General features: G+C 37.7%; 2 protein-coding genes across 3 annotated transcripts in view; one reads left to right on the top strand and one right to left on the bottom strand.

Moving 5' to 3' along the window:
- GLDN (gliomedin) overlaps positions 1 to 27,680 on the top strand; it is a 92,491-nt gene that overhangs the window by 34,635 nt on the left and 30,176 nt on the right. The window lies entirely within an intron of this gene.
- Positions 4,801 to 26,332, bottom strand: LOC120508816 (aromatase). The gene is made up of 10 exons (XM_039722744.1): positions 26,241 to 26,332; positions 19,141 to 19,308; positions 18,035 to 18,185; positions 15,393 to 15,547; positions 14,958 to 15,134; positions 14,458 to 14,572; positions 12,462 to 12,576; positions 11,696 to 11,858; positions 10,118 to 10,359; positions 4,801 to 7,688 (listed from the first exon to the last, which is right to left on the bottom strand). Exons 2-10 carry the CDS (start codon positions 19,283 to 19,285, stop codon positions 7,422 to 7,424), a joined length of 1,530 nt encoding a protein of 509 aa, XP_039578678.1. The 5' UTR covers positions 19,286 to 19,308; positions 26,241 to 26,332; the 3' UTR covers positions 4,801 to 7,421.

Below are 27,680 nucleotides of genomic sequence, written 5' to 3' on the forward strand. Positions count from 1 at the left end.
TTTGGGTTTTTTTTCCCAAGTACATGTACTTGGATTCTCCTTTTGGCAGAATTAGCAAATTTCTGAGCCTTGGCTCAGAAATACAGAAGCTGGAGTTGTCCCACAGGTCTTTTTGAGCAGTGTCCAAAGAGCCCAGGAGGGTAAATGCTCACTAGGGAGAACAACTTTTTTGTGTCATCTGCAAAAACTTCCTTGTCCTGTGAATCACAAACCTCACCAGCTTGTGTCAGTGTTTTGTACTAGAGTGCTGCTTGAAAACCTTTAACCCTCTAGGATGCAGTTCTCCAAATCAATTTACCCTTTCTGGAGTCGTGTCATAGTTTCCTTGGCATTTCCAGAACCAATGAGTGATAAGAGACTAACTTAAGAAAATTTCAACAGACTTCTCTATTTGCCAGGTGACATGCTGCTATTGTGACAAAGAGCTGTAGTGAGTAGCAGGAACTGAAAATGGGGAGTTTTTCTTGATATCCTTGTCATTCCTTGATATAATTTTGAGTAGCTGTTGAAAAAACAGCCAAAGTTTGAGGTTCTTGTATGTGTTATTTCAAATGGGATATTTGCCTGCAAAAAAGGGAAACACACAATAATTTACTGCTAACCCAGTTAATAATGAGGAAGCAATAATAAATTACAACTGGCATGTTTTAACAAGATGTATAGATCCTTCTTGAAGTGTTCTTGCATCTTGATTATGTAATAAAATTACACATATGTATTATTAAGGTCAGTCCTGTTCCTTCCAAGGTGGGGTGTCCCAACAATGGATTGTGTTCCAGTTCTGACGAGATGTTCTTCCTGATGGTGATGCCATCATCTTCACCTGTAGGTTCTCAAGCCACATTTACAGTAGGAGTGGCTCACCTTCCCATTTCCCTTTAGTCTGAAACTTTCTGCTGTCCCTGAGCTTTACTGGAGGTTGGAGCCAAAGTACTGTCAGGGACAGTTCCTGCTCTACAGCCTTTGGTTAAACTGTTAATGGCATGGTTTATGTGGGCAGATGTTTGCTGTCTATGTAATCTTGTTAACTCACACCATCCTCATAGATGCAGACTCAAATATATCCTGACATCTAACCAAAGACATTTAAAATGGATTATTGTCCCCATGCCTTGGGGTTTTGACCAAACCTCATCTGAGTGAAGGGGCCCATGAGTAATTAGATCCAGAGCCACACAGTTATATTGGTTTTTTTATTGTAACCTTTCCTTGAGGCAGGAGTTTATGAAATCAAATTCATTGCAAAGATTTAATTGATACTCATAACATGCTTTGAGTTCATTAGGTGAAGTGATACAATGGGTTGATAACACTTCTGTAGAATGTATTTGTCTTCTTTTCATTGTTGTTAACATTAGGAGGAAGACCATGCATGCAGTTTCATTTGTATTTATACATCTGAGCTGGTGATATTCCATTTGAAAACATTTCAAACAGAAAAAGATCCATTTGCAGCTGTTTTAGAATTCATTCAGTAGCTGGACTGAGTTCTTTTGCAAAATTTAATTATGTGCTTTCTGAAATGGCAGTAAGTGGCAATTTTCTTAATGCAATTAGCACCATACTTAATATTATAATAATACTGATTTATACTCTTCTCATGTCTCTCTTGAACTATTGTTTAACACTGAAAAATATCTTCCAATATTTGTTGGAATTAAAAAGGATGAATGTAAACACAAATGTGCATATAGGTGTTAGAAGGTGCAGTCTCTGAATATAGTTATTTTGATCTATAATTGCTTGCCAAGAATATTTCAATGATTGTTAAATGGAGAATGAAATTCAACTCCATCTACATATCATTACAAGGTAAGGGTAAGTTTATAAGGTATTGAGTGAAATGCTAATCAGCCCTTCTGAAATTAAAGAGGAATTAAATGATTGAAATCCAGTGGGAGGTATTTCAGCTCTAATCAGGTTGTTTAATAGAGTTGTGCACATTGTGCCAAATATGCCCTGTTTTGAATCTGACTTGATTTTTGACCAGCAATTAATTAAAGAATAAAGAGTTATTTACGAAGACCTGCTCAATTCTTGGGCTGATAAGTTGGTACCTTCTGTAGAAGTGTGGTGAGGCTCCATGAGGTGTTGGGCCCTGCATTACTCATAAAAATCTGACTTCAAGGACCAGAATGTTTCCTTAGTGATTGCTGTTCTGCTATGGAATAATGCCATAGAGGCACTACATTAAATTAAGCCAGCAACAGAGAAAATATTGTATTAAGATATCATATTGAGAGAATGTGTTGGTATGAGTACATCAAATTAATTGTTGAATCATACTTAAAATACCAGCAAAGCCCTACAGTTTCTCAGAAATCATTTTGAGCCCTACCAAGTTAGGTTCTGCTGATCTTGATGCCAAATGATACATAAAGATTCAACTTGACTGGGAGAATTATTTTAGCAAAAGGTGATACTGGAAAATGTTCTGTGCCAGTGCTAATTGGAATAATAAATAAATGGAATATTCAATAAATTCTGTCCCTGGGCTGGTTTTCGCACTTTGAATGACTCCAGAATGACTCCATGTCTTCCTCAAGCAGTGTTTAATAACTGAGTGAGCCCAGGAGTCTCGTGGTCCATCAGCAGGGACTTGGCCAGAGCTGAGCTGTGCTTGTGGCAGGAGAAATTCGCCATCTGCTGGGCCCTGCTGGAGCTCCTGCAGAGCTCCTGGGCAGTGCTGGTACCTGAGCAAGGCTACCTGCACGGAGAGGTGAGAGCAAACACCTGCGGGGTGAAGCATCTCCTCAGGTTATGTCAGTTTATGTTTGTGTAACATCTCCTCAGGTTATGTCAGTTTATGTTTGTGTAACATCTCCTCAGGTTATGGAGTTTGTGTTCATGTAACATCTCCTCAGGTTATGGAGTTTGTGTTCCTGTAACATCTCCTCAGGTTATGGAGTTTGTGTTCGTGTAACATCTCCTCAGGTCATGGCAGCACTGGGGCTTTATGAGTGACTGTGGCTCCTTTTTAATGCACTGATGGGGTTTTTATGAGCGACTGGCTGTGGTTCCTTTTGAATGCACTGCTGTACCTGAGGGCAATGAGTGCTACAGCAGAACAGGTGTGTGGAATCCACTGCTTGCCTACACTGTGGAATTAAGGATCTGCATTTGAAAAAGGAACAATTATCACAGCGTGCAAACCCAGCACTTTCATAAATCAATATAGTAAATTTTAAGGCTTACAGTAACAGTAGGTAGGACTCAATACAACATCACCTAACAGTCTAACCTCCTAAGTCCTGTTTAAAATTTTATGTCAGGAGCAAATTCCAATTTACAAATTTAAATTACAAATAATTTATTTGGCTTAAATTCTGAACTATTTTCCTCTATCAAATGGCACTGCATTCCTTTCTACTGGAAATTGTCAAGTGGAATTTTCTTTTGAGGTTAGAATTGAATTTAATAGGATATTAACTGAGGCTATAACATTGGATTGTATTGGAGAATACAGAAAGTGAACAATCTATAAAATGAAAATTGTTTATTAATATTTGCAGATTACTAATAAGGCTTGTAAAATTCTAGAATAAATATTTTCTTCGAGAGCGTCTCAGGCCACTGTCTGAAAATTCTATTTGCAGCTATGTTAAAGAGTTTTTAATTTTTTTTTAATTTTGCTTTTTAGTGTGCCATTTACTACCTTCCAGTTCCCTGTCACTTAGCCAGATGTTTATCATTCTGAAAGCTTTTAATTTGACAGTGAAATAAATTAGAAATTGGATACAAATTGAATTGGTTGTGCTGTCTTTTTATGAGTAGAAAATGAGATCATATTTTTTTACTTTCAACTGTATAGTCACTATAATTATTTTTTGTTTCATTTTTTAATTACTATAGATACTCTTCTCAGTGATAGCTGGGTCATTTATTTGTAAGATTAAGCCAATTTTTTGGTTATATTCAAAATATCTGTTATCTTAAGAACCACCAAAACCTACCTCTTCCTTCTTTTAAAGCTTTGATAAAGTGCATTCCTAGGAAAGTAGTCTTGTATCAATGTAAATTATTTTAATTATGCTTTGTTACTATCATGAAAAATATCTTGGCAATACAATATAGTCTCCAAAATCAATGGGAATTTTGGTTTTAGAACATTGTAGATTTCACCCTTGTATGTAATACATTGATCTGTTCATGCATGCAGACACACTCATGCATTTTAATACAATCTTGTGATTCTCAGATTGGGAAAACATGATGAAACATGACTTTAAACTCTTTTGCATACAACTTTTATTTGACGCTTATTTTATTTGCTGACAACATCCACATCCATGTGCTGTGAGCAGCCCATAACCACAGCTGAGTTTGCTGTGTGTGATGCATTGAACATTAATGGAGCGGTCACCTGACGACTGTGGGCTTGATGTGGTTTAAAAAGCCACTGGAATTTGTGCAGTCCCTGGTGGTGAAACACTGCTTAAAACCAGAGCTCTGTTCTGTGCAGTCAGAGGTTGAATCTGGTCACACCCCACGGCAAGTTCTGGCACTCTGCTTCCCCTGCTGCAGCTCTCAAGCCTGTGTGAGATTGTGGGATGGGGACATGGACCTGGCAGTGCAAATATTCATGCAAACAGACCACTGGGGAACAGCCAAAATAAAGTCAGGGAGAACAGGACTCGGATGAGCTGAGAGCTCAGATTAATTACAGCTCTGCTGTCCAAATGTGGACCAACCTAAATACTGTAGAAACCAGAGGACCAGAAATGCTATGTTCAAAACATACCAGAAAGAATGTACTTCACACACAATGGGAAATAACTCTGTTGTCTTGCTGACAAAAAGTAAAAAATGATACTGCTTTATTTTGTCCATAGAATAATTATGGTAATCATTTTTCTGAAGTTCCAGCCTACAAATTCAACAATATAGAATACATTCAAGAAATCAGAGCAGCATGCATTTTTCATCTATTTGATTTCATAAAATTACTTCAAAATTTAAATGATAATTTATTTATTTCAAGCCTGTGAAAAATTTTACTTGGATGAGGCCTTTAATTATTAAGTGGGAAAATCAGACAGTAAATTATCACTACAAAATTGGTTTTGTGTGTGAAATAAGCAAAGATATGTATCCTGTGTATAAAATAGTAGCTTATTCCCAAGAAAAAAAGCCTTCAGTGGATTTATTTTCAGGGTTCTTATGCAAATAAGAAATACATGTCCACTGAAGTACCCTGATATGATAAAGAAAGAGTAAAAAGGTTTTGAACATGGTTGTGTTTGTTCATATTCCAACTGCTTTATCAATTTCCTAGTTTAAAGGGTACAAAGAATGTAGAAACAGAGGTCACATTAGATATTCCACAGATTCATACCACTGTGACACTTCATGACCTAAAAAATAGAAATCCTAGAAAACATAGAACCTTTTAATTTGGAAAAGACCCTTGAGTCTTACCATTAAATGCTGTTTCTTTATGTCTTCAACTGCCCAGTTTTTTCTGTATGTACAGGTGGTACAGGATTGCACTTCATTGTTGTAATTTTTGGTATAATGCAAAGGTTATGGAGAAAGTTTCAAAAGTAACCTAGCTGCAATAATTTCTTCAATAAGGGCTTTCAAGTTTGATTTTTTTTTTAATTACTGTAGAAAATTTATATGTTGTTTTGAGAATTATCCTAAATATGCAGCTCCTCTTCTTTGTCACCATTCCCAGTCTAATTCATTACCTTTGTGTGGGGCACATGATTATTTGTTGGGTCTCTGCAATTTTTCTGTGATACTTGATAGATCTTTCCCTGCTGGACTTGTGCCTGCGATCACTGGTCTGAGGCAATAGATTAATTAATAAATTTTAATTATATGTTCAAAGTAAAGACACAATTTTTCTTTTTTTTTTTTTTTTTTTTTTTTTTCCCTTGCCTTCTATTGTAGTTTAAATTACTTGGAAGGAAAAGGTTAATATAAAGCTTGTTGTACATTGGTTGTTTGTCTTCATCAAGGCACTTTATCTGGAAAATCCCTTTCTTTGTGTTACACAGTATGAAAACTCAAGCTTAATGAAAATGGAAAGTCTCTCTCAAGGAATGTTGTCATTTAGCCAGGAAGATCTTTTTCTTCTTGACCAAGCTGGCAACTCCTCATTGAGCTAGTAGAGATATCAATGTCCAGACTGTAGAAATTTCAAGAATGGTCAATTCTGAACAGAAAGGTTGAGTAGTTGTGCCTATTTCTTGTTAAGAATTAAGTATAAACCCTAGCCTGGTTTATAGTTAAAATAAAAACCTGTGTATGCAAAACACCTTGAAAAACATTTCCAAGAAATCTGCTTGTTAGTTCAGAATTTCTCTCCTTTGTCACTACCAAACTCTGGGCACTTGCCCAGTGAAATTTGCCTCTTGTGAGAGTGTTTATCAGCACAGAACCTCTCTACATCAGTGGGCATGGAGCAAGATGCTGGAGAGCAGGACACAGCCCAGAGCTCTTACAGAAGCAGCACCAGGAGTTATTTGGATCATTAGGGAGGGACACTGTCTCCTGCTGTGGTGTGAGAACAGGGGCAACAACTCCACATCTTACTCTCTGAAGTAGAATTGAGCGACTAAAACAGGTTAAAAAAAGGATTTGGCACACCTTAGGCAGCTAAAGGGGGAATTTGACCTCCTTCACTCAAGCTGATGGGAGGTGGGAAATTTCTAGAGTCAATCAGGAGAGGAAGTGGGGCTGAAAGTCACCCCACTCACATAATGCTGGTGGTAATGTCTGTTAATTACCTCATTCTCACCTGGCCTTTATGAAGGTGTTTACAGATCCCATCCAGCAGCAGAGTGGGCTTTAAAAACATAGGACAGTTATCTCAACTATCAGTATTACCTAGTACTCTGCAAATTACTGCTATTGGTAAAATCTCTGTGACACTGTAAATCTTTGGTATCTGTTCCACAGGACGGCAAAACATGGTAAAGAAAAATGTTTGAATGACTTCTTGTTCAAACATTTCTTTACAACTTAGATGTCTTAAATACATTAAATTGTTTCTTAGTCTTGAAATGAACTAATATTATTAATTCAGCTGTTTTGAAAAGAGAAAATTAGAGCTTTTGCTGTGGTCAGATATTGCTAGGTCCAGCTTCAGGGACGTGGGGGAAAAGGGAATTAAACACACATCAGGTGTGTTCGTTTGTTGACCCTCAAACCTCTGAACTGGCAGTGTTTGAAAGGGAAGGCATAACTTTGTCTGAACTCTACGCTTTTAAAAAATAATCAAGAATTGTATAGCATGGCTTCATCTACAACACAAATATTCTGTACCTTCAGTCTGTCCAGTTGTGGCCTGTGGTTCTGAACACAGGCAGAACACGGTGTCACCTGAAGTCATTTAGGGGCAACAAAACGTTTTACTTTCTGTATTTAACCAGGAATGGTGAATATTTCTTAGTGGTTGAGAAAATGCTGTAACTTTAGTGCTGATCCATTCCATCACCCTGATTCTGGTTTGCATTTCTTCTGGGTGTAAAAACCATCTCCAGCAGAGGCTGCCTTTCTATGGGGTGCATGGATAAGTCATTGTTTTTCTGGATGTTGTTCAGGCCTCTTCCTTTCACTGTCTGCACTCTGCAGCGCCTCAGAAGAGTCACTAGGATTGCCTTCATCATGACCATGGCAATGAACTTCCCCACACAACTCCGGGGGCCGAATCCAAAGGGCTGGAAATAGCGGGAAGGAACCTGCGGGGAATAAAAGGAATAAACTCAGAGACAGGTTTTTCTCCATAGGAGCAGTGTAAATAGTGATGGAAATTGGTAATAGATACATTCTGAACAACTTGTGGATGTAATCTTTTAGGAGCAATTCCTCATTTCATGCTGGAAATCCCACCCTAGTTAGGCCCAGCTACAGGTACTGACAGAGGTATGGACCAGCCCTTGGAAATTCAGAGGTAGCAGGGATTGTAGAGTTAAATAATTGAATTCTGTTCATGTGTTTGTCTGTTTGTCCTGAGAACTGCAGGGATTTCACCACAAGCTGTGAAATGGAGTGAAGCCTCTGCTCTTCAAATGCGTTAAATTTCATTAAAAAGTTCTTCAGAAAATGTTCATTATAAAGCTTATAAATATCTGAAACACAGGTTCATGCCTTGTCTAAATCACTAAGCCTTACACCTACTCCATTTGTAATTATAAAGCTAATGTTTCTGAGAACTAATTTGTCATAAAATAAAATGTTAAAATTTTGGATATATAATAGAGAGATAACACATAAAATTATTGTCTTCTGTCCTGTCAGCTGAAATACAAAGTGCAGGACACCCAGGACTACTGAAGAATCAACAGCTAGTTTCTGCTACTTTTGTTGCCATTGAGTAGATCAGTTAAAAAGAAAGTCTGGTTATAAAGAAATTGTTTTTCTTCATCTATGTAACTTCTTTTTAAACAAGTTAGGCATTAACCATGTTCTGATTTCCTTTTTAACAAGAATAGAGTAGAAAACATTTATTTATATCAAATCATCTGGAAAAAAGTGTACTGCTTTTTCTTATTTTCAGACTGACAGAAGTGTTCTGTTTAATTTTTTTAAAATAAACTGAGCTGTGCTTTTGGAAAAATTATAGATAAACACAAGTGTTTATAACACAGAGAAAGTACAGCAGCTGGCAGTACAGCACAATGGCAAATGCACAGCCTGTGAAAATGGAAAAATGTTTAGATTCTAACAATGGCATCTTATCATAAATAATGCTGTGGATTGCTATTCACTTAGAGAACTGGAGGAAAATTGTGCCTGCCAGAATAATTATGTGGCAAACAGAATGCATCAAGTCAGATAGAAAATGTGTGGTTAAATATTTGGTCAAGGGGAAATATTTTTAGTAGCAAAATGTCCTCGTAAATTAAGCAAGATATCCAGTTTTGATAGAAATACTTGGAATGCAAATAATGGGTGGCAAAATGGAGTCTATTCACAGAGAATTGTAATTTTGATAAACTTCATCTCTTACTCTCTTCTTGAATTTTCTACAAAAACTTTTTTTTGAGCTGTTGTTTTTAATGCTGTGTGCAGGATTTGCTCAGGGTAATCCAACAGCAGTTGAGAAATATTAACTAGTTGGATTAATTCTTGTTTTTTGTGTGTGTCATATTTGATACTCTTAGTTTTTGTGGTAAGAAATAGGTAAACCTTAAAGTTTTTTTCTGGCTTGAACACTCATCTCTCTCTCTGTTGGTTTTTTTTTTTTCTTAGCTGTTGCTTCAGGTGTTTTTACTTGTGAATAAAATTTTTTGGTTTATTAAAGTAGTTATTTAAAATCCATCTTTGGTTTATTAGTCTGTTTCTGTCTTTAAAGCTGAAGTTGCTGCTGACAGTGTTCATGTGTGCAGCTGCTAACATATCAGTGCAGTTTTAATCTCTCCAGGTTATTATTGCTGAACAAATACACTTTCACAAAACCAATTGTTTCATCAGTAATCAGCAGAGCAGAGGTCTGAGTAAATAATCTGAAGGATGATTTGAACAGTAGGGGATTACAAGAAGAAAAAATATTCACATATTGCTTTTGATTATAGTTCTCCCGGTAGTTAGAACATAACTTCATTTGAAATTCAGTGCAGAACAAGAACTTAATTACTCAACATCTGCAGTATTAAGTTAGTTAAAAATTTCATTATGGTCTATAAAATATTGTTAATTTAAAAAGAAAAAAAAAAGAATAACATGGGCACTAGATCCCCAGATTCTGAGAAGCTTCTACGCTGCTTCAGCTCTCCAGAGAATCCTCAGGCAGCCTCAGCTCTGTGTGGGCTGCTGGCATGGCTCTAGCCCCTAAAACCTCTTTGTTTTGTCCAGTGTCAGGGGATATAATGGCAACCATGTGTGTCTGACAAATTTAATCAGAGAATTTTAATCAAAACTATTATGTCTGAAAAAACTGTTTTCTATATTATAATTATTTTTTATTTAAGAGGCAGCTTGGCAGGGAAATATCTGCCCAGCTCTAATAATAATAGCAACAGTAATCAGCAGGTTGTGTAGCTAACTAGGCACTTAGAATAAGTGAAAACAGTCTTATGGTCACAAAGTTCTTGAGCAAAGTAAGAGGAAGAGGCATTAGCAATAAAAAATATCCAAACTTCTGTAAGAAACAAGGCAGAAAACTTACATTTTTCTCAAAATTTTCAAGAGAAAACTCGTTTGGCTTTGGGAAGAATTCGAGTTTGTGCATCCGCCCGATATTGAGGATGATGTTTGTGCCCTTTTTCACGGGGTAGCCGTCGATGACATCGTCCTGTAACGCTTTCCTCATGATCAAGTCCACCACGGGCTGGTACCTCATGCTCTCATAAATAAAGTTCTCCACAGTTTTTAAGTTTGGCATGTCATCACTTTGGATGTCTCTGTCGCCTTGTGGAATAAAGCAGATGATGAAGAGATTAGCTGGTTAGGAATTTAATAGCTTCATTGTACAAATATCAGAACATTTTGGGAAGATTCTCGGGTTCTGAAGTTGTAGGAAGGGTGAACAGCTTCTAAGGAGTTTTTTGTAGCCTTGCTTATTGAGGAAATCTGGTATATTGCTCATTAACATAAACCCTAGTTTGTTAATTAACAATCTTCTCATATTTTTCTTTTCACTCTGAGTCTTTGTTCTAGTCAGCAACAAAACTCTGGGGGTCTTTCCCTGGATTTTGCACAAGAGACCAACAAGGCACAGCAAATAAATCTTCCAGGAGCTGACAGCAAACAGAACCTGGGGATAGTCTGGAGCTAATTCTGTGGGGACCTTAAATTTTCACCGTGTGGCTGGGTGTCCATCCCATCCCTGACAACTCCAGGTAGGATGGGCAGGTTCCAGCAGCAGGGTTTGTGCTGGGAGGTGCAGCAGGCTGCCTGCAGCTGGGGCAGGCTTGCAGACAGAAGGCACTTTGTGCTGGGCACTCCTTAAGGAATAGACAACATTCTTACCTTACAGGGTAAGGCTTCAGAAAGAAGCAGGGAAAGTGAGTGAGTGAGTATTCTCATGAGGACAGTACAATAAGGATTATTAAAAGTACCTTAGAAAAAGAGTAAAAGACTTGTGATACATTTCCCGGTGTTTAACAGACCAGAAGTAAGACTTAAATAAGAGTGGATGAAATTAGTTTCTATATTGGTTCAGTGTCAGGCTTTGAATGAAGGCTAGAGAAGGGGAAGAATACAGATTTGGAATATCTTGATTGTGTTTTGAATAGTTAGTAATTAGTACTTAGAGGAGGCCAATTTGAGATCAAAATGGATGACAGCAGAATATAATTTTAATTTTGTCTAGTCTTTTCCTTCTAGAGTGATCATGAAACTTCTCTAAGTTTTGTATTTTAGCACAGAGAAATACTGGTGATTAGAATTATTTGAAACAAGTGCCCCCTTTTGCTATTTCAGGGTAACAGGAAAATAATTTCAGTGAAACTTGAGGTGAATGCTGATTTTACACTGTGGTTGCTGAGGTGAGAATATACCACATTATTTCTAATAGGTTATAAATTCTGATGATTCCTATTTTATTTTATTTTACAAATTTCTCACATTTTTTCATTTGCTCTTTAATATAATCTTTCACATACAGTAGAATTTCATATGTTTTATAGCAAACATTTCTGTTAGGAGAAAATGCTTAAAATTTTCAGGTTTAAATAAATTAAATTGGATCACTGCTGATGCACAGTTATATTCCCATATCAGTGACTTTGCAGCTCCTGCTTACCCACAACTTCTTCAATTTCTCTCATCATCTCCTCTTCCACTGTGGGGTGCTCTGCAATCAGGATTAGCATAAAGAAGAGAGTCACAGACAGAGTGTCAGGAGCAGCAATCATCATCTCCAGCACACACTGGTTCACATTCTCAGCAGTCAGATCCCCTCTGTTCTGAAAAGAAAAAAAGAAAAAAAGGAAATTTTGGAGAAAATATTGATTGCTGACCTCTGATGCCAACAAAGGTCCTATAGACTGCACAATTTCTGGGCAGTCTATCTTACACTAAATAGCATTTCTTTTTTGTCTTTCAGAGAATGACAGCAAGCCCATGTTCTGATGGGTGTGTGGTGCCTTGCAGAAAACCAGAAATGTGTATTCTTAGCTCAGGTTCTTTTCAGTTTATTGCATTTCCTCACTGAGTTTCTGAGCTGTCAGAGATTATACAAGATAGGAGTTACATAGCATTTGAAACCTTTGCAAACAAAAGGCAATACATGAAATAATACACAGGGGTTAGGGAAAGACTGAAGAACACTCAGGTATAGATGCAAGAGTTTTAGGGTTGTGTTTAAGCTGAAATAAATGTGACAAGCACCTGATCCTGAAATACAGGTATTCCTGTTTGAGTCTCTCAGGGACTCACAGCACCCACTCAGCATCCCTTTATGATGATGTGACTTTTGGAGAGGCATATAAAAATTAAATTACAAAGCCTGTGTTCAGGAGAATGTAAGAAAATCAAATCTAGCCACATTTTGAGTAAATTCCCAATACCTGTGCAAAAATCAACTGGGATGCAAAATCCATGTGTTCATCCAACTTTTCCACAGTGGAAAGCTTTTGTCGTTTCTGTTCTATTAAGATTTCCATTGCTCCTTTAAGATCCTTGCTGAAAACAGATGAAATCCAACATATTGATAAATATCTGCACCAGGGTATGATTAGAAATACAGAGATATACCAAGGAAAGCATCTAAGGATGGCAGAAATTAAATATTCCTAAAAATGTTATAAGGTTCTCTGCACAAGTAGTAATTCTTAGGCAAGGTGTATTTTGTTATTATTCTCAAGTAATTGCTTGTCACTCTGGAATGAAATCTTAATATATTTTTATAGAATAGACTGAAAAGGAGAGAAAGGTGTCTATATACACTATTAAAGAATAAAGATGTATTTTAAAGATGTATTACCATTTCTGAAGAATTTGTTTGTTTCCTTGTATTTTGTACTGTATTTTATCAGTAGATAAAATGAATTTAGAGAACATAAGTGATGATTTTCAGAAAAATGTAGACAACTGTCAGAAAATTTGTATCTTGGAGAAGAGTTGATTTAAACTTTTCATATTTAAATAGTGATACTGTGTCAACAGTCTGTATTTCAGTGGTGGAAAAAGTAAAGTTCAAAAGTTGTTATAAACTTTGGGGGAGTTTTCAATTAGTTATAGATTCAAAGGCAATTCTTTAAAAAAAGTATTCTGAAAAGGTTTTGAATGAAATCTTGAGGCTTTTCAAATGTGGGTATGTTACTGTTGAGATAGATAATTTGTGTTTCCAGGGTAAATGTATTTAGAACTTCAAACCCCATAAAGATCTCAGTATTTATAAACATTTTATGTATAAGAAATAGTAAGAGATCCTTTTTGCAAAGTTTATCAGAAAAATATTACAAGTCTTCATATTCTGTGGTGGTTCTTTGCATTGCCTTAAATCCAGAAATCTTTATATTTTTTTACTTTGCAACAAAAATTTATTAACAAGTTCCTTTCTTATGGGACTGCTTTTGAAATATCAATATTTGCTTGCAGGGGCTTTCTGGTAATAACTGGGCCATAATATTTTATTATCAGCATTATAGGATAAAGCAGTAATCAATGCTGTAATAAAATTAGCAAGCAAATATTAGAGAAGGTGAATCTTGTGTCTAGTGCTCAAGAACTCTCAATTTGGGTGAACCCGATCTTCTCCTTAAAGCCCTTATGTTATGTAGCACTACCAAAGTAATTTATTACATATCCTTCCTAAGAGGAGCAATTCCACTCATTAGATGGAAAACAAATCCAAAATGAAAAAAGTGAACTGCCAGTTCTTTTCAAAGCCAGCTCTCTTTTGGCAGAAGGCAGAAAACAAGATCACAAAACTGGAAGAGGCATTTTGTGCTTTTGCAAAGAGGAAAAGACAACATCCTTTTCCAAAATAAGGAACAAACAACAAGGTGTTTGTTCCTTATTTTGGAAAAAAGCCCCTCAACCTTGAAATAGATTATCACACTAAGCACCAGGTTTTAACTCATTTATGGGTGGTTGACTCAAGAATGCATGTTGAGAGATCCAATGACCAGGGACTGCCCAAGGGTTAACCCCACGGGGGCTGTGCCCTGAAGACAAATGGGTTTTCTTGTTTGGGTGAGCTGTAACCTGCTCTGATTGTCCTCAACTGGACAGCAAAGATGACTTAATCCATGCCATGGCTTTTCCTTGTCTGAACCCAAGTTTAGTTTCACATTTTTAGGGTGCATGAGCTGATATTTTGGTGAATAAATTGGGACTGGATAGACAAAGCTTTAAACTGGTCCCAGAATTCAGCTACTTGTGCCACCAGTGCAAACCTGGTTCTGTCTTGGCCCTGCAGACAGGGGACCTCAGCAGCCACCTCTGCAAGTGTCACAATTTAGTGTCTAAAAGGCAGAGGAAAACATCAAGGGAAATGCTCCTTCATAAAAAGACAGAAAGAATCTTATGCAAATGCTCTGTAGAATGGTTGATACTCACACTGCGTCTTTGTACTTCTTGCACAGCCAAGAAATCTTAAAAAATATGTCAGGCTTTAATAAAAGTGCTTGCCAGGCATCAAAGTAGTTTTGAATCTTAAGCACAATGGCATTTTCTGAAAAGAAACGTTGAAAAAAAGGTCATTAGTCAAGTAAGACAATTTTTAAGTGAATTTTTCAGAGAAATCATTTAATTTGGCGGAAAGATTTCAGATTCTTTCATGGATAGAATTTAATATTGGAATTGTACCAAGCTGGTGCATGAAAATAGTTTTAAATGGTCCAATTCATTAAGGTGGGTGACAAGCTAATGTATACTTTTGGTCCTATAAAACTCTTTTGTAACTAACATGATACGAAATCTATTTTAATTATATGGTGATACAAGGGTCTGTTCTTGCTCTGTTATTTTGAGACAAAACTACTGAGCGGTGTCAATGGATTTTCCTTGGATATGCATTTCAGAGCCATCCTAAGGCCCAAAAGTGCAGCTGTCAGTACCATCCAGAGGCACCCCGAGGAAGAGCTTGTTGGAGGTGTCGAGCATGATCCTCCTCATGAGGTTGAGCACGTTGATGTTGCCCAGCTCGGTGGTGACCTCCTGCAGCCTGTCCAGGTGCTCGGTGGTTGACTCCACGCAGATCGCGATCATCCGCACCAGCCCGGGGCCGGACAGAGCTGGGGTGTTCGTGCAAAATGACAAAAGGTTTGTTAGTTCTTGCACCTTCCTTGTAATGCCTCGAGTGCTGAGAGAAGTGTTGATAAAATGGCAAGTATTGTTATAGCAGTGACTGGTGTAAAACCACTCTGGAGCTTCACTGGTTTATCGTTCTTTGAAAGGAAAATACAGGGATGGGTTTCAGACAAGATGGCATTTCAGGGAGGGTTGGCTGTGTGTGCCACAGTGAGGCAGGGTGTCAGGGCACCCTGGGTTACCTTTGGTGAAAAAGGGCCGAATTTCTTTCCAGTGTGCTGGGTTGTTGTTAAATATGATCCCATTCTCATACATGCCAATGCACTGCAATCCCAGCTTGCTCCCAAACCGAGACACGTAGTGCCAGTGCTTCATTACATGGAACACACTTGAGGATCTGGGGAAGGAAGGAGGAAAAAGGCCCAAATAAAAGAAGTGTTTCACAGACTAAATACATGTATTTAAATGTATTCTGTAAATGTAAATACATTTAGCATTTGTATTCTGACATTTTACAGTTGCTCCCAAGTGCTGACTCGCATTCTTAATTTAGCAGCATGTACAATGCTTAGCACGAAATGTTGTTCCTTTTACATAATTAGAAATCTTTTACATAATTAAAAATCTGATCAATGCTTTCAGAATTTATATTAAAGCAATAAGGTATTCTGTTCAGGTTTAAACTAGTTTTCAATTAAAATGCAAATGGTTAATGAAGGATTTTAAACTGAATAATGCGTATACACAGAAATGTGTAGATATCTGTGACATACTTAGGCAGTGCCCAGTGTCAGGTATTTCAGAGGATAAGGTAAAATATTTGATGTGTACTAAATTACAGTTTTACTTTTCTGTAGTCAATGCTATGTATTCTTTTGTAGCTCTTTGGTCACTCTCAGACACATACTGAAAGCATAAAAATATATGCATCACTTAAATATGCATCATCAAAATATGATGGTATGTGTGGGATAAATAATAAATATTCTTAAAGAGACATGTAAGGGAAACCCATGATATATATAATTATATTTACAGTCAGCAAGATTAACTTGGTGGTGCTGGCAGACAGCATTCTTGCTTTAAGATATAATTTCCTTTAGAGGGAGCCAGCATTTCAGAAATGTGGATGTGATGAAACAGTGATCAAAGAGAATCCAACCAAAAGAAAGAAAATCAGAACAAAGATTTGAAATGAAACAATATGCTTCTGTCTTTACTGTGTAGTATAGTCTATGGGCCAAACTCCAGACTGCTAACATAGGTTTAGTTAATTTTTTCAGTCAGGTAATGTAAATGTGGCTTTTGCTATTGACTGCAAACATCATTGGTTTCATAGTTTTGCATGACCTGGAGATAAAGTTAATATTAAGTTTTTTCCCATGTCAGGGTATACCGTCTGTATTTCCCTGAACATGAAAAGATGGTGTTGAATTCTGACAGCTGTGCCCACAAAGGAGAAGGTGCAGCAGGCTCATTTGTCTTCCTCCCAGCCTACGTTTCTATGTGTTTCTATGTAGGAGACACATCACAATGTTTCAAGGAAGGGTTTTGTCAAGCAACCATGCATAAGCAGGTTTTCTTTATGAAACTATTTAATGAAGTCCACCAAAAGACACCAGCTGTTGTAACCAAGACTGCAAGTCTTTCTCTCTGTGCATTAGCACCTCAGCACCTTAGATTTGGTGCTAAAAGTTCAGAATGACATTGGTGAAAAAAGATGACAATGATTTTCTTTTGCAGAAGCCAGGTTATGTTTAGTTTTGCAGTGAATTTAGGATCCACTGAAAATTTTATTCTATGTTCTTGCTGTAAAAAAAGTTAAATACTCGTTTTCTAGTTATAGCCAGTGATTTAAAGCAAAAATGTCTGAAAATACCCAATGTATTTACTGTAAATCTAGCATTGTTTAGCAGCACTCCTGGTTTGTTTCTGATGAATTGGTAACACAAAGGGAAAGACAACAATAAGAGTTGGTGGTATTTTCAAAGCATTCAGAGAATTATCAGAACACTTTACTGCTTTAGTTGGTATTTGTAACAGTGGGATAGGAAAGCAAACAGTTTTCTTGTCATGATTACTTCTTTCTGCAGAGGTTTAAATAGAGATGAAGCTAACTTGCACCACGTGGCAAATTCTGTGATTATTCTCTATGCTGCACTGTGTTTCAAAAGCTTTTACTTAATGAAAAAATTAATTGATTGACATTGTTACTTAAAAAGTTCTGATTCTTTATCCATTACATGTGGTAAACCTTTTACTACTTTTTTTTCTCTCTTTTCTTTTTCATGGCATGACTTGTAATAATCCAGTTTAAGGAGAAAGCAATCATCCACTGGAGCTAATAAAATGATAGGCTGAAGTTTGCATTATGTTTAATACTGTGCATAATTGAAACCTAAGTATAATCCCATTAATTGGAGTGGAATTACTCCTAATACAATAATGCTGCATTTGCTTAGTTAAATCGCTGAATTGGAGCCATAACACTCAAGCATTTACTTCCACTTTAAGGAGAAATTTAAAAACACAGAAAATGAAAATTTTACTTAATCCCACATTGCAGTAAGCCTTGATCCCTAAACTGAATGTTATCTTAATAATAAATGGATAGCAAAATAAATGGTAAATTATTTCTAGGATTGAGCCACAGTATTTTATTGTCTACAAAAAAAATATTAGCAGAATTCACTAAAACTTCAGTAGCAGAAGTTTAAAGAGACACAAGGTTAAAAAAGGGTCTGTGAATAGCAGAAAGTAATAGCCTTTTGTTAGGACAAATTTTGAAAATAATAACTTCAATTCTGCTTTAGAATGAAATAGCAAAAAGGTTGTAAAGATATCAAGCTTTTCAAGTTATTAAGTACAGAAAACCAGGATTTACTTGCTAATGATAAAGGTTTCTTCACCGCTGATCCAAACTCTGACAAACTCTCCGTATGTCTTATTGTAGTAGTTGCAGGCATTCCCCACTCCCATCCAGAGAAATCTGCCATGTGAAATGAGGGGACCAATTCCCATGCAGTATCCTGGCCCTAGGAAACAGGGAAGAGAGGTTTGCTCTCAGCAGTGCTCACAGGCAAGAAAACCCCTCTGAGCATCTCCCTTTGGAGAGGAGGTGTTGGACGTGGCAGTCACAGGCTGAGCAGGGCAGGTCACACCAGCAGTCCTGCTCTGGAGCTGTCTCAAGCTGCAGCAGTGCTGGTGAAGTCTCACAGGCTGAGGAAGCCTGTCGTGCTTTCAGTGGTACCTACAGCAAATGGCTTTCATTGCTGCTTTGTACAGCTGCCAGCTGCTCCTGCTTCAGGGACAACGGCTCCATCCTGGAAAGAAGAAATTCTCTTTTGGGCAAGGGTCTCTTCCCAGGATTTCTTCCAGGAGTCACTGTACTGGTTTAGGGTTATTCCTGCCCAACACCTGTGAGAGGCCATGCACTGCTCTCCTCCATGCAGCAGGGTGTTGCATCTGGTGGAAAATAAGCTGAGCTATCAATGTCTGAACAAGCCCCCAAAATGTTCCAGAAGGGAAAGGGAATTCAATGTTGTTCTGATCTGGAGGGTTTTCAGTGCTAAAGATAGAGAAAGACTGATAACCTACCAAAATTTGAACAGCTTCTTAGATAACTGTTTAGAGTAAAGGCAATTTAGAGAGACTTAAACGTTAAAACATGTAAAAAGCAGTTTAAAATGCACATGAAAAGGAGAACATTGAGTTGTAAAATAGTATTATAGCTTTCTAGCATACACAAAATAAAGCTGAAAAAGAAATGTCGTATGTCCAAGCCACGATTATTAAGGAAGTTCTGAACTTAGAATAAGATTGATTTCCTTTATCAGGAGTTTTTAAGAAACTGTATTACTTAAACGGATTTGTAATAAATTTTGTCGTCATACCATGATTATTCAGCATTATTTTGTCACTTAAATTTGAGAAACAAACAAAAATTGCTCTGAAAACTTTAATGTGGCCCAATAGCTGAAGTTAATGTACCTGGTATTGACGAGGTCTCTTCATGATTCCATATCAGAAAGAGAAAGCACATGAGGATGAGGATGGGCACGGTGGCCACGGGCATCGTGTCCGGTACCAGGCTGGAGATGTTGTAGTGCATTGGGTTCAGGGTTTCCAGGACCATCTTGTCAAAGAGGTTCTGCTTTGCTTCAGAAAGAGAGAGAGAAGTGGGAGAGAGGCAGAGGCTGTCAAAGCTCAGAGGTGTTCAGCTTTGCTGGTTCCTCTCACCCCCTCTGTAGTTCCTACAAATGAGCAAATCAGGACGTGGCTTTATAAAGAGTGGCTGCCTGGAGTGGTACCTCTCACGCCCTCTGTAGTTCCTACAAATGAGCAAACCAGCACTGGACGTGGCTTTATAAAGAGTGGCTGCCTGGAGTGCCTGCTGGGACAAGCCTCATCACAAGTCAAAAGAGACATGAAGCAGACACATTTTTTTGCTTGGGAATAACAAAGGTTTTCTGACCTTGATGTTGAGGCATAGTTTTGGATATTTTGGCTGACAGACCTTTTATCTCTGATATCGACTTTGCTGGCCAGCACTGAGGTTTACTCCTTGCAGATCTCTAACCAAAACACAAGAAATTAAACTTTCAGCACATGTGGAAGCATTGAATGAGTTCACTTGCCAGCTTTTGTCTGTCTTACTTAGCTGTTCCCTTCCTGCATGCCTGTAGTGCCAGAGTTCCTGAATTTCCAAAATAACTATGGTAATTTTCAATGATACAGATAAAGTACCCCAGAACCACAGTTTCTTCTCTGAGACATGTATTATAGCTTTTTTTTTACTGCCAACCTTTGAATGTAACATAGTGTAATATAATGTAATGCATTTCTTTATGGTTAAATACTTTGAAAAATATAATACATGCCATAACAAACAGGGCCATAGATTGTCTGTTGCCATATTTTTACTCAGGCTATAACCAGCACTCAGCATAGGAAAGAAAACCCAAAGACAGCCAACAGGTCTCTTATGCATAAAGAAAATAGAAGGATTAATTCAAAGTTTTTTGCATGTTTTTGAATTAAATAGCAAAATATAAGAAATAGTTGTAGCTGGGAAGGAATATGTGAGAGAAGGAATGTGAGTGAGAACTCATTTAACCACAGAAAGGTACTGCTAGAACCTGCACAATATTTTATTAATAAAACATCTTAATTCTACTCTGGCAATAACTAAGAAGAGATTTGTTTTGTTTCTTCCTGCAACAATATTTCAAATTTGAAGGATATATTTACTTAGCTGGAAGCTTTTAGATACAATTTACTTTCAGCAAGTGCTTTCTTGTTTGTCTTGTGCTTTGGTCTCACATTGCAGAGAAAAGGAGAGCTTGCTTTGTAGTGACCCTCAGTGCTGTAATGATGTTAAACTAAGCCAAGAATGGGATAGATGGTTCATAGATAGTGAGAATCCTGGTGTGTATGGTCCAAGGAGGAAACGTATGGAGTGCAGGAAGGGAATAAGGGCAAAGAGTAAGAAGTGGTTTAAAACCTTGCAGGTGCCTGCAATGGTCTGTTTTGGATGTTTTGTGTGCCAGGCTCCTGGGGTTTTGTGATCCAAAATGACCAATGTGCCAGCTGACCTTTTGGAAACATCCCTGCTATTGCAGTAGGGAGCAGCCCAGCCCCTCTGAGAGTGTCCAGGGACAGGTCCCATCCTGGGCATCCCTCGAGCTGTTCCCTTGTCTTGTGTGTTGTGAGAAAAATGTTTTGTATTCGCAAGCATTTTTATCATGTAATGGTAATTATTAGTTTAAATTTCCTTGAGTGCTATTCCTTGCCACAACAAAAGCAAGCTTGTGTATATGTAAAGATTTTATCAGTTTCTGTCCCTTTCACTAATATGAATTTACAGCATTATAGAGGGAAAAAAAACCCACACTTGGGGTGTAGTTCCATTTCATGTTGTTTTCTTTCTGAACCTGCATAAACTTCGTGTTTGTACTCCATTGCCACAGATAGGCTCTGAAGTACATTGTGCTTTCTGGATTTTTTCATTTCCAAGACATTCTGGTGTGTGCACAGTAATTTCATTACCTCATATTCCCTGTGAAGACAAGTCTGGAGCTGGTTATGCATTTGGGGGCTGTGAAATAAACCAATTTCATACCTCCCAATGTGCATGTATGAATATCATATCTGCAGGGTGAGCCCTGGTGGAGTTGAAGGCCCTGATATGTTTGCACAGTGTACTTTGCAAGTATGACTCTCTCCCTTTGTTTTCTAAAAATGAACCCTGAGTTTTGGTCTCGTTCAGCTCTTAAATACCCACAGCTAAAGCTTATCATTGTTTTGACAGTGGAATGCAGGCAGGTCTCTATTTTTTCAAAATATGCAGATAGCAATGGACTGGGTTTTAAATTCTTGATTGCCCCAGCTTCATGATTTTGTAGTTTTTAGTAAAAGAATTTTTTTCTTTTTCTGTGTCCAACACCTTGCTGTTACATTTGTAATTTTAACATCCTGGATTGTGCTGTCATGTAGATAAAAGTACTAAAGGCAAAGTATTAGGTTTGAATATTTTATACACTCTTGACCTGATCTAAAGCAGTCTTTAGTCAAAGTGGCTTCTCAAGACCTTAAACAGTTGACATTTCCTCTACTGAGGAGTTCTTTGCTTCATTTCAATGAGTATGATTGAAGCAGATTTTCAGGGCTTGCATTTTTAACCTCTTTTTTTTTCATTGCAAAAGCCAGCTGGGCCATGAAAAATTCACCTTAAAAATATTTCCACTCAACTGCTTATCCCACTTTTTATGCATTGCATCTTTTAAGAGCTGCCCACGCAAGAATTGCCCATGAGTGAAGTCTCTGCTCATTTGGATAGTAAATAGTCACTGAGCAGACTGAAAAGGTTAGAAATGGAGCTGAGTTAAAGTGCCCACTGTGCATGAAGGAAGCTTTCTCTAGTCCTGCTCATTTTGGCTTGTCTGCTGTAGGTAATTTTTCCTTTCCTTGCAGCTGTTTGAAGTGTCTCAGATCAAAGGAATTTGTTGGTTTGGACTGCTATTTATGGGGCAAAACTTGTAAAATCCCACTTTCCAGTGGGGGAAAGGAACTTATTATAGGAAAGGGCTTTTGGGACAGAATAGATGGGTGTGCACAGGCTGCCTGGCCTGGCAGCAATTACAGATCTCAGCACCTGGGAAAGCAGCTGCCAGCAGAGGGCCTTTTAGATTACTGATTTTTGAGTCTTGGCTACAAAGCACTAGGAGAATGTTCTAGGTTCTGTCAAACATTTTTTTTGCTAAAGCTAATGTGAAGAATGATGTCGAGGTCCACAGCAAAGAGAAAAGCTCATACATCTAAAGGACAGCTGTAGTGACATCTCTTATTCTGGTTAGAGCTCTGTGCTTAATGACTCTGTCAGTAAAAGAGCAAATTCATAAAATCATATTGTAGAAATGAAGCTGAAAATCTCTCTTAATTTTGAGAAGTAGTTCATAAAAATGCCTGATAACTCTTGAAGAGCCATTCTTGTGTCCTGGAGCTGCTTCCTTTGGAGTGGTTCATTGGTCAGGAGAGAAAAAATCTGCTACTTGTTAAAAATTCCCAAGCATTAGTAGCCTCTATTAGCATTTGAAGCAACTTATCTAGGTTTAAACAGTTTGGAAAAATAAACAGACTTATTTCATACAAAACCCATTTTGTTTTACAAGTCTGCTCCCATTGTACCACAATTTTTGCCAATGTTGATATAGACTGAAGGAATACAAGGAATACAGTACCTCTGAAAAATAAAATAGTAGGTTTTAATTGATTTGAAGTGGGTATTTATCACCAGGTGCAGAGCATATGTCACATCCTTGATAGAGTGATTGTCTTGTTTCCCTGAAAGGCTGTGGGGTTGGGATTTAAAGCTCAGAACACGACAGGAGACATTTTTAAACTTGAGAGTGCTCACCATTCCTTGTGAGAGGTAAATTACCCTGTGAGCATCAGGCTGCACATTTATTTAGGGTCACCCTGCATTCTGTGGTCTCTTCTAATTCTTTAATTCTCTCAGGATGCAATGTGGATGTCACTGACAGTTTTCCATCACAATTTATTGGTTATCTCATATTGCACTCCTCTTGTGACATTTTTTAATTTTGATCCACCGTACTTTTTTCTCAATGACTTTTCATTTGCTTTATTACTTAATAATTTTTATCACTACATAACTTCTCACTGTGTTTTAGTCACCTGATCCTTTGTATCTCTCAGACATCTCCCATCACAGATGGGTTTGCAGTTCCAACATGCAGAGCTGACATTTTAAAGCTAGGTGTTTTCATTACTCTGCTTCTACAGCACTCTGCCTTCTTTAGGACTATTTTCTACTTTTAACTCAATCCTCTGCACCTCAAAAGAAACATAAATATAGTAAAATGTCAAAATGAGGGAATAATCCCCTTTTTCAGTAATTTCTAGAGTTGGAGGCAGTGGGCTGGAATTTGTGTAGCTGTAGAGATCTATCCCATCTAATTACTATGGAAATGTATTCCAGCAGTGTTGAGTGATTATTACAGCCTGGTAGATTAGTCCTGTACCACTTGATTACTCTGAAATCTAATCTAAGGAGCACTTACAACTTCATCTGTTGTTTAGGTTAGAGGAGGAGGAGGAGGAGAGAAGGAAGAGATGACAGCTTTCAGCACAAGCTTGGGAGTAGGAATTCAGCAATGACCATCCTGGCAATCTAAAGGGGCGAGAGGAAGAGATGACAGCTTTCAGCAGAAGCTTGGGAGTGGGAATTCAGCAATGACCATCCTGGCAATCTAAAGGGGCCCTTGACAAGTAAATGAGGAGGCAGGAGCCTAAAGTTATGTCAGAGGGCATGGGAAAGAGAAATGCAGAACACAGCCATGATTTTGTGGTGTTGAGAAAAAATCTGTACTATGATATAAGAAAGATTGTTACATTTGATGCCTCTGCTATTGTTTTGCAGCCATGATTTTTTAGTGTTGAGAAAAAAATCTGTACTATGATATAAGAAAGATTGTTACATTTGATGCCTCTGCTATTGTTTTGGATTTAATTTTTTAGTTTTGGTGAGTGTTCTTATGTCAGTGTTGCCTGGTTTCACAGCTGGATAGGATCAATCCCTAGAGTCTGCTTCTCTGAGATTTTAAGTTCTGTCAGCTGCCTTTGATAGCACTTGTAAAATGCTGCTGCACTGGTACAGTGCTGCTGGTGGCCACAACTTTATCCACAAAACTCAATTTCTTGTCACCCTTTCTACTTGACGTCTACAGTGAGTTCCAATGTGCAGAGAAGTTTGGAATTGCAAACTTATGATTACTGTTGTAAATGTTGACATTCCTACTGTCTGGAGTCAGTTTGGTCAACAGAGTTTTGTTAGCATCACCCAGTACTGGCATGTGACTGGAAATTAACTGGTCACTAAACCCTTTTCCAGGGAAACAGATACATTGGAAATATCTTCTCTATAAATGTAGGACTCAATTTGAATATTAATGTTTGTTTGGATTACTGTAGTAAGAGCAGTGCCTCTTTTTTATGCCTTTATATGGTGGTTGAGGTGGAATTTGGAAAAATAACTTGCCAATTTTAGCACTTTTCACCGAAGGTCTTGTTGTTTCTTATGAGCCACCACAATGTGCATGAAAAGTATCACCCACATGAGAAGGTGCCAGGGTTTCATCTGAAACCAACCATCTCCTGGAGCAGAGCAGTGTGCCAGGGCTTGCAGCCATCAAACCCAGCTGGGGATTGTGCCAACTTCTGCAGGAGGGGCAGGACTGTCATTTCCTTCCTGTCAACCCCAAAGTTTCATCACAGCACCACAAGCTCTAATTAACTCAAAGCTAATTGGAAAATGAGTTGTGGATGGCAACTGAAATCTCTCTGAAGTGCTTTTTATCAGGCTGCTTGTGGCTGTGGCAAAGCAGTTCTGTATGAGGAGGGGTTTCTGTAGATAGCTGCTGTAGGTTTCTGTCACTACAGGGGAGGTGTTTTGTTTCTAATTTTTCAAATAAAAACCAGCTCTCCCTACCATAGTCATGTTTCTGCTGTTGTGCTTTTACTGCTGGCAAACACCTTGATCAATTTAAAGAAAAAGTTAGTTGACACAGAAGGGATGACTCTAAGAAATATTAATTAAATTTTTGACTTTTTCCTCTGGCTGTAAGTATCATGTATTCTATCAAAGTATGTAAATTAATCCTGAAGGAAAGTTTATCTGTGTGCTTGAAAACAAAATACTGAGAAAGAATGCATGACAATTCTCAAACCATTCTTTTTGCAAATGACTTTATTGATCAGATATCATTATGAACTGAGATATAGCAGCTAGAAGAAAGACAGCACTTTTCCACAGCAAGCAGCAATTGAGATATATCAAGCTTTGGTTGAATAGAAAATTCCCAGTGTCAGTTAAAGACTTGTTCTACCTGCTTTTTATCCTCACTTTTTTTATCTCATATTTTTAACCTCACTTACAATCCATTTTTCTGTGCTGTGACAATGATGCTTAGAAATGTCAGTTTGTCCAAAATTCACAACTTCCCAATTAATTCTAGATTGCCATGCAGCAGCTGGCAGTGTCTGTCCCATGCTGTGTATTCCACCATAACTTTGTCATGGTACACATGAAAAAAATCCACTTGAGAGAGTCAAAAGTATTAAATCAGACACCACAGAAACACTGAAAAGGTTTGGTTTTTTTAACCTATGGAGTCAGCATCCATAACAAACTGAAATGATTTAATATTTTTGATGTAATATAAACAGCTTGAAAGGTTACATGAAGTGAATACACTTTCTTAGGATAACTATTCTGCAAGAACACTGTGCTGTTTTTTAAAAAAGAAACTTTGTAGAATACTTGACAAATATATAGCATATTACTGTTGTTTGACTACCAAGAATTTGGCCAAAGACCTGCATATTTTCTACTAAAAACCCCTCTGTTTAGATAGTGACAGCATATAATTTACACAAAGGTAATTACAGTAGCAGATCAAAGCAGCTCCAGAAGGCATACTTCCCACTCAAAACAAAAATAAATCCCATTTATTTAACATCCTACCCATACTGTCTGAATAAAAATGCTAGAATATGAATTGAAAATTTACCTGAGTCTTCCTGCTACTTGTGGATTTTTGCAGGTGGAGAGTGCTATCCTGGCTCCTGATGTGCTCCTCTTCCAGCTCTGGATAGGTTGTCTGGTGATCACTCCCTGTAGCATCTTTTATGCAGGTGCTTCTTGTTGCTAAGAGATCAGTTGCTTGGAGATGGAAGTTTGTTTATTGTAATAGATCAGGGGCTGTTGCTTTGAAAAGAAAATTTTGTAATTTTACCTCTACAGCTCGGTGTATCTGCTGCCAATGGCAGAGGTACACATGCCTAGTGCTGATGAGAATTGTGCCTGGAGAGTCAAACAGAGAAGTAAATAAAGTTTGTAGTTTGTGTTTAGTGGCTCTGAACGAGGAAGCAGATTTGTCATTTAACTGGAGATACAACTAGCAGAAATTATGTGAACTCTTTGCCATGTTTGTCTAAAGGTATTTTCAATTCCCAACAGCGAGGAAGTCCAAACATTTTATTCTAAAATAGGAATGTATGGAGTTGTCAGTGACATAGTGTAGGACACAATCCTTCAGTGACATTGCAGAGGACTGACTGCTGTCCTCTGTACTTTGGTATGTGCTGTTTGCTTTCTGCTCCCAGCTGGTTTGATAACTCCCAGAGTGATTGTACAAACCAAGGCTGGTTTCTCTGCTTTGGGGTTCTTCTTTTTTGCTGTGGTTTAGGGCAACTCAGGCACACTGCCAATTGTTTTGAAGAACTGCATCATGTGATTACAGGAAACATTAATGTCCAAAGATCTATAGGAAAAGGTGCTGATGGTATTGATAGAGGAGACTAACACAGAAGAATGAATAAGGTCTTGTGCCTGTTACTGGTTTGAAGGAAGAGAAGTCCAAATTGTCTCACTGCCTGCAATGGGAAATCCTTAGCTGGCTCAGCTGCCTGTTCTGGAAGTTTACACCATGAGTCCAAACAGGCTGTTTTGGGAAATAGTTCAAAATCATCATTTTTTCTTAATACTCTCTATTTGGGAAAATTCAGTGACTCAGTTCTGTTTCCAGCAAGGCTGTGTTATATCCTGTGGCAGTAAGACAAGGTGCATCCCTGTCTTCCACTGTCAGGCCACAAAAGTAAAAGATTCTCATAAAATGTTTTCATTCTCCTTCTTTTGAAGAAAGACAATTACTTTTGAATTCACTCAAAGCTTTAGCATTAGCATTTCTTCAATAAGAAAACTAATCTAATGGGGAAAGGGGTCTTACATTTAAGGAATTGTGATCTCACATGGAACAGGAGTGTTTAAGGGTTATGTACAATAGTTCCAGTGATGGAATCTTTTTAACTCAGGGAAGGATGAAAGAGACCCAGAATTTTTTTGAATGCAAAATCTCTTTTGAGAAGCCTTTCTTAAAGTAAATAAATAAATAATGCAGACAGTTTGGGGAGAATAAAGGCTGAATTCATGCACAAAATTCTTGTGGCAT

Source organism: Passer montanus, unplaced genomic scaffold, assembly GCF_014805655.1.
Source record: "Passer montanus isolate IOZ18808 unplaced genomic scaffold, ASM1480565v1 scaffold5, whole genome shotgun sequence".
NCBI classification, from domain to species: Eukaryota; Metazoa; Chordata; class Aves; order Passeriformes; family Passeridae; genus Passer; species Passer montanus.